At 44.0% G+C, this 7,643-nt stretch overlaps 1 protein-coding gene across 1 annotated transcript in view; it reads right to left on the bottom strand.

Annotated features, from left to right (window-relative positions):
* Window positions 1–7,643, bottom strand: part of LOC101659831 (microsomal triglyceride transfer protein) — a 55,511-nt gene that overhangs the window by 17,469 nt on the left and 30,399 nt on the right. The window contains exons 9-12 of the mRNA XM_004703439.2: window positions 7,231–7,399; window positions 6,128–6,235; window positions 4,074–4,286; window positions 1,809–2,020 (exon numbers count right to left, since the gene is read on the bottom strand). Of these exons, the coding sequence (XP_004703496.1) occupies window positions 1,809–2,020; window positions 4,074–4,286; window positions 6,128–6,235; window positions 7,231–7,399 (702 nt within the window). The remainder of the gene's footprint in view (window positions 1–1,808; window positions 2,021–4,073; window positions 4,287–6,127; window positions 6,236–7,230; window positions 7,400–7,643) is intronic.

Raw genomic sequence — 7,643 nt, forward strand, 5'->3', positions numbered from 1 at the left:
GAAATTGACAGCTAAAGTAGTCAGGATCAAGCCAGAGGTAGAAAGTTATTGCCAGGGAGGAAATGGTAAACTGTTAGGGATCTTTCCTCCAAATCACTAGGTTACAAGATCTCCACCCAAAGAAAAGAAAAGGGTTGTAACTGATGGACTCACAGTTCAAAGAGACTTGCATGGGTGGAAGGAAGATTAGACACGGTCAGCCTTGCTCCAAAGGTAAAGCCAGGGACAATAGGCAGAGTTACAGTGTCTGTAACTAAGTAAGGTTACGAGTGGCCTGCCTGCCATTCAAGAGGTGTCAGCCACCTGTGGACAACCACCTGCCAGGAGAGTAAAGTACTGCAGGGGAAACATTGCAAGCAGGTGACTTAATGTATCTCCAACTCTGCCAGCTTTGCTTCTGAGAATCAGAAAATGTTTGTGCTGACTTCCTCGCATTTTCTAGGGAGCTTCTGCCCTATTGTCACCTTTTAACCTTCCCTGAATCAGCAGGTTCAAAAAAAATCAAAAGCCGTGAACACACCATCGAGTCTCATAAAGGCAAACAAGGAAAGAGACATCAAAGACTTCTCATTCGAAATGCATGGATGCAGACCTCTTTCCTCTATGGCGCACCATCTCCTTTTTCCTTTCTGCGATCTCTCCTGCTCTTTTCTCTGGTCTACTAATTTCTCCCATAGCCCATTCCTGCCTTTCTCTGATTCCTTGATTCCCTGTCCTTCAATCTTTAGTTGCTCTCTTTTCCCCTTTCCTCTCATGGTTGTACACTGGGCTGCTAACTGCAAGGTCAGCAGTTCGAAACCAGCTGCTCTTTGGGAGACAGACAAAGCTTTCTACTCCCATAAAGAGCTAGTCGGGGACATTCACAGGGGCAGTTCGACCTAGTCCTACAGGATTGCCATGAGTCAGAATTGACTTCATGGCATTGCTTTGGGTTTTTGTTTGTTTCTTTCTTCTCGATACCTTTCATCTAGGTCTATTCCCTTCGGAGGCAGTGTTTCCATCCTTCTAGCCCTCCCAGCCTACCTCCCCCGCCAAGAATTCCTCACTCCTCATTCTGTAGCACATCAAAACAGCAGCTGTGGCATCTTTAGAGGCTTAAGTTACACGCCCTTGAAGTAGTCTTTGTATTGGGGGAAGAAAAAGAGGCCTGAAGGGCAAGAACAGGGCTGCCGGGTGTCTGGAGAAAGGTTTCCCAACAAAAGTCTGCAGGACAGCCCTGCTACACTTGAAGAACGAGCAGGTGCCTTCTTGTGATGGAAACAAATCACCTTCACAAAGCGTTCCTGGCCTTTTACTCACGGATGCAGTTTTCCATTCTCTTAGAGCTTCTTCACTGCACAAGTCTTCTTAATATTATTGGGCAACTGAAATTGTATGATATGCGAACTATATGTCTATCGAACTATCTTTTAAAACTTCTTCATAAAAAGCCCTCGTGATGGTCCTATATCCATTGAGAAAATCTATCATGATTACCCGTGTGGAATTCTCCCAAACATCATCATCGCCTCTGAGCTGATTTATCTTCCTTGAATCCAGTGGGCCCAATGCCCCCCCGCAGAAGCCCTTTGATAGGACGTTTGTTTTGAAGGTATCCTAACCAGACTAGACAAGTGTGTTACTGAGAGAACATTCCAGCAGCCATCCTCTGATCATAACGACAGGTTTCAACACATCTGGTTGGAAGAAACCTGTGCGTGTGCTAACCGAAATGCTCGTACTAGTACTTCTTTACTGACACCCATCTGTTTGAAACATCCGAGATGATCTTAAACAAGCAAAGAGGCGATGTGGGCTCTGGGCCATACCTTGCAGGCATCTCAAAACGTAGGAGGTCATGCACAATGGCGAGCATGTATTTGTTCATTTCCTTGGGAAGCTCGCCGATAGAAAGAATGAGGTTTTTCACTTCTATGTAGGATGGGTTACTATTCAAAATGATAGCAGCTGCCGTGGTACGGACCGTTTTTTCATGAACTCGATGGTTCTGGTGGTATATCCTGTTCAAAGTCTTCTTCACCTGTGGAGTCAGAGGAAGTTCAAGCTCAGTCAGAATGAGCATACATTTCCAAATGTAGGGCTGCTGTTGTGGCAGAAATCAAGAGCGCTCATAAACCATGCATGTATGCTTACACTTCCCAGGTTCATTTGCAAGTGTGCTGCTCTGGAAGGACTAGTTTTGCTTAGTGGGCTGTGAAGAGGACTGAGGCAGTTAAAGAGTTGACATGCCTTCTCCACATCTGTCTCTCAATCCTGTGAGGAACGTAGTACCACATAGTCACTATCTGCTTTGGCTGAAGCATGAATGAGAAATAGAGGTTTGTTATGAGGAGTTGATACCAAGGGCTCAAGTAGAAAGGAAATGTTTTGAGAATGATGGTGGCAACAAATATACAAATGTGCTTGGCACATGGATGTGTGTATGGATTGTGATAAGAGTTGTCCGATCCCCCAGTAAAATAATTTTTAAAAGAAAGATTTGTTAAGCAGTTAAGATACTGAGGTTTACTGGTTACTTACTGCTGCATACACTGGTGTTACCTGGCTTATACTGGTAAGAATTCAATTGCCAATGGGCAATGGGCTCTGGTGACGTGCCTCCAGGTCTCCTTTTTCTTTTGTTTTAACAGAAGAGAAACACTCCCCGCCCCCACCAAATCCATAGTAGTTGCATTCTGTGGCAACAAGTGCTTTCATGGTTAACAGCATTACCTGTGAAAATCGTGTGTGGAGTTCTGTATTAGGCATTTATAAATATTCCTTTCTATTCCAGTTTCCTTTATCTTTGACTAGTTCCCTCAAATCGTGGACTTGCTCTCGGGTAAAAAGTAGTTAAGTAGCTCACCCAAGGTCAAACAACCAGGATGGGGCCGAACCTGACTGCTTATCCAGGTGTGTCTGTTTCTAAAACCTGTTGCATCCTAACTTCCCAGCTTACAGATGTCGACACCCACCACTCAACTCTCAGGTTGTCATATTCTGGTGGCTTTTTTTGTCCCCATGGTGCTAGACATTATCCCACCAGCGTATCAGATCCCAGCAGTGTCACCCACAGTGGGCATATTTCAAAAGAGCTTCTGGATTAAGAGACTAGAAAGAAGCAACGCCCACTGAGAACCTTCTGACCAGTAGCATTCCGGCAGGAAGGTACGCACAAGGTGACTGGGGAAGAGCTACCGTCTAAACATAGTCAACCTTCGGGACAGCAACAGGGCCTGACAAAGTCAACAGCCAGGGAAGAAAGAGGAAGAACCTCAATGAATGGGGTTGACACAGTGGCTGCAACAATGGGCTCAACCCCAGGACAGTTTGTTTGTGAGCTGGCCCAGGCCCGGGCAGTGTTTTGCTCTGTTGTACACAGGGTCACAGTGAGTCAGAACCAACTTGAGGTACCCAACAACAAAAACAACTTTGACACAACTGATGAGAAGGAGTTTCACTCCACACTGGAAGCATCATTCTCAACATGCGGTTGATCTTGAGGTTTATAAATATCCTGTGTCCAAAAAAAAAAAAAAAAGTTTCATTTAGAGGCCTTCCTGAAAATGCAGTTGGAGGAGCAAGCTGGGCAATACTTAGGCCTGAATGTGTCAGTGTTGGAATATTCAGCAGCATTTTAAAACACAGATCTAAAGGCATTCCTGACAAGAATTTGTTGCTTAACATAAGAATGTGTTCCAGTATTGATGCTTCAGGATACAGGACATGATCTAGCTGAAAGCTACTTCAGAACATCCAGTTTGAAAGTTAGGGTATTTCTACACAGCAAAGAGAGATTGTCCCTTGGAAGAAACAAGGTGACTTGAGAGGAATTGTGTTTTGTGCCTGGTAATTTTTTGGTGGCATAAACAGTTAAGGGTTTGACAACTGGCCACAAAGCTGTCAACTCAAACCCACTCAGAGGCACCTTGAAAGAAAATAGATGATGGTCTGCATCCACGAGGTCACAACCTGGAAAATTCTACAGTGTTGTTCTCGCCTGACACACACCAGGTCACCATGAGTCAGCAGCTGCTGAACACAATCAAGCGCCACACAAACAGCAAGGCTACAAATCCTCTGAGGGGCTTTACCTCCTCCGTGATGAAAGGGACGTCATATCTCTGGAGCGTGGTGGTAGCCAGGTGGCTGACTGGTCCCTCGCCAGCCTCAGCATACTTCAGAAGCATGGGGATGCCTTCGGGAAGCAGTGCATTCTTCAGAGCCAGCAGGTACATCGTGGTGTCCTCTTTTTTCTCCGGCCTTTCGAGTCCTCCCAGAATCAGCTTCTTGGCTTCCACCACTGCCTTAAGAAATCAGATCATCACTACCTCAGACATATGCATGTGCTTCGGGGAACAATTAGCTTCACTCTGAAGGCCAAGTAAACAACCTGAAGTTTTAGAAAGTGTTGCGAAACTGAAGCACACACTGAACACTAGCAAGCCAAGCTCGAGAAAGGTGTTGTGCTTTTCAAAATATACGTTCTTTGTGTTCTGGTGGTCACGTCCTTCCTAAACCATTTTCTTCTAGGGAGGCTCAAAGGACATTCACTTGTTTACTGAGATTGTTGACCCTGCTCCATAGTGTCAACCGAGTGGAAAAAGTCATTCATTCCTTCATCCTTCACGCTCCACGGCTAGTGAATTCCAAAGGAGGCAAACCTGGCCCCATGGCTCCCTTCCCCTTTCTCAACCCCATCCCTCCCTCCTTTGCTTTCTCTGCCCCTAAAGCTGCCCTTTGAATGAAGACTCGGCATACTGCAAGTCTAGAACAGTGGGATTTCCACCTCCCATTAGGATCCAGTAAGTGAATGACTTTGCTGTGGAAGATGTTGATTCAATACCGTTTGGTATAGCAAGAAGGTATTCATTTGGAACATACCAGAGGCTCCACAAGATCTGCTCTTTACCCCAATTTTCCCTGGGGTGTTTTTGGCAGGGAGTCCTTAAAAGATATCCACCTGACTTGATATTTGTCATCTGGAATTTTGTTATTGCTCAACAACCTGAACATTCTCCATCTTTCCAGAGGGACTTTTTTTTAGCCCAGCAACATATCAGTGCCCTCTGCATGAGGTTTGGGTTTGAGAAGAGAGACTGTTTTCGGATGGCTCACTGTGAGGGAATGAAATGTGCAAGTCTCCTGAGACACAGGAGAAACACACTGGGAAAGTGGAGCCAGGGGGCAGAGCCACAAGCATGTGTTCGTGTTGAGTCAGAGAACTGTTTGGGTTCTGGTGGAAAGGAGTCGGCAGACAGGGGATGAAACTAGTGAAGGTCAAAGGGAAGCAAATGCTAAGTCTCCCCCAGGCAGTGAGTTTTCTGTCATTCACAATACACCCAGATGACAGAGTAGACCTGCTTCCAACAATTTGTCAAACACTAGTAAGCACAAAAGAGAGTGGTGTTTGTCTGGGCTAGGTTGGGCAAAGCTAGCTGCATAGCAGTATGGACAGGAGAAAGACTGCCTACATATGTTCAACAGCTTTAATCTACTTGCACTATAGAAAGATGGGCTGTGTTAGCAATGAATCCATTTTGACGTTCCGCATTTAGTTATGCTTACCAAGAAAGCAGTTGTGCTTTTCTTTGTAAATTAGAAAGATGTGAACATTCATGATTGATTTAGGCAAGCAGAAAGTCTTTCAGCCAACAACTAAATATAATGTGAATTTATAAGTAGATAAAGGTAACTAAATGTCCCCCATCAAAACTGAAAACCACACTTAATATAGAGAGTTTGACTTTTTTCTGAGAACAAAAACTACACTATTAATACTATTCAAGGTTGAATGCCTAGTAGATTCTCCATACAAATATACTGATACATGCACTGATGACTATTCACTTCATAGCAAGCACTTCCTCACCATGCCCTATGTGCCAGATACTGTTTTAAGCAACTGGTGTTGAATAAAACAAAACTCTTGTTTCTGCATGGAATTTGCATTCTAGTAGGGATAGAGGGATGGAAATAAATGAAGAAGATAATAAGTTACATATCAAATGTCTTAGATGAATTACTATAGGAAACTGGAGAAGGATAGCAGGATAGGGGCTTCCTGAGGGCCGGCTAATGGCACCATGGCAAGTATGAAGCTGAACGGTCCACGGGATGTAGTATATGAGCTTGGAGTCTCACTTACTTTGAGTTTACAGCCGTCATTCTGGCACAGCTTCCTGACCAGCGCCCCAATGATGATCATCACAGTCTCTCTGATGTCACTGCTCCCAAAGGAACCTTTGAATGTAGTCTAGCCGTCAAACAAGGACAGAGGAAGGTTACCGAAATGTGTCAGCGTTTCCAAGATACACGTTCAGTTGAGCACCCACGACCAGAGGAAAGTGATTTCACCTTTCTACATGTCACATTCAGAATGTTCTTTGGGTTTCTTATAAATCCACCACCTATCCTGAAAGGGAAGACGTCGTAGACTCACTCGCTCCTTGCCGAGCAGTCTCAGCCTCAGCTTTATGAACCGATGAGAGGCATATGGATCAGATTTGTTGTCAGTGTATCTATAAAATTGAGTGTCTGGGTGATAAGCTACTTCATTACTTTTACACAGCACTAAAGTGAGCCCGCTTCTCGAGAAGGTTATAAACAATCCCAACTATAATAACATGAAATTCAATCTTTATAAACAATCTTGATATCCCAAAAAATTTTTTTTAATCTTGGAAGAGCTTTTTCTGTTCAATATACTGCATATTAAATATGGTAAAATGTTTGAAGTCAAAGCAAGTCTGTTAAAGTAGACTACTGAAACATAATGAGGACTGTTCCTCTCTGACATTTTTCATAACTATGTCACAGGTGAACATAATCTTTAAATTTCTATAATGCATAGTTTGCTATTTAGAGGAATTGTAAGTGATATCACTTACTGTACAGTTAATTAATGGGTAGAACCAAAGAGGAGCAATCAGAAGGCAACCTTCATTCTCACCAGAACCAAACCAAACCCATAGCCTTCTAGTTAATTTCAACTCACAGGTACCCTATAGATCAGAGTTGAACTGCTCCTCGGGGTTCCGAAGATTGTCACTCTTACTGGAGGAGGCAACCTCACCTTTCTCCCCTGGAGCATCCGGTGGGTTTGAATTGCCAGCCTGGGGGTTAGCAGCCCAGTACTACAGCTACTGAGCTATCATGGCTCCTCTCATTCTCACCAGAACAACTTTGACTTACTCCTTAGATGTTTAAACTTTTTAGCCAGTGTCACTTTTCCGGGGTTGTTTGACTTACAATGAGGGCTTTCAGCAGCGCTTCGTTGGGGTGGGAGGCAAACCCACAAGCATAGAGAAACCTCTCCTGGAGGATGATGCTACTGCTGCTTTTGAAATCCAAAAAGTTCAAAATGGCTTCTAATGAGTCTGGAGTCTGGGCAGAGGTGACAGCATCCACCAGCTGAGGTCTGCAAGACAGGGACAGTCAGGGGAATCAATGTTTAAGATGGCTAAGGAACTATTTAAAATCTTTACCATTTGCAGAGTCTGTTAATTTTATTTCCCCAAAGAAGTCAACTTTTTTATTAGGGGAAAAATAGCAATGAAAAAGATCTCCTTAAAAAGATGCCTCTCATTATCAGAACAAAAAATCTTACCATAGTGAATGATGGGGGGAGTGCGGAGTGGAGATCCAAAGCCCATTAGTAGGCC

This window comes from Echinops telfairi, unplaced genomic scaffold, assembly GCF_000313985.2.
Source record: "Echinops telfairi isolate 266 unplaced genomic scaffold, ASM31398v2 ScPeMD7_7468;HRSCAF=8506_0, whole genome shotgun sequence".
Classification (NCBI taxonomy): Eukaryota; Metazoa; Chordata; class Mammalia; order Afrosoricida; family Tenrecidae; genus Echinops; species Echinops telfairi.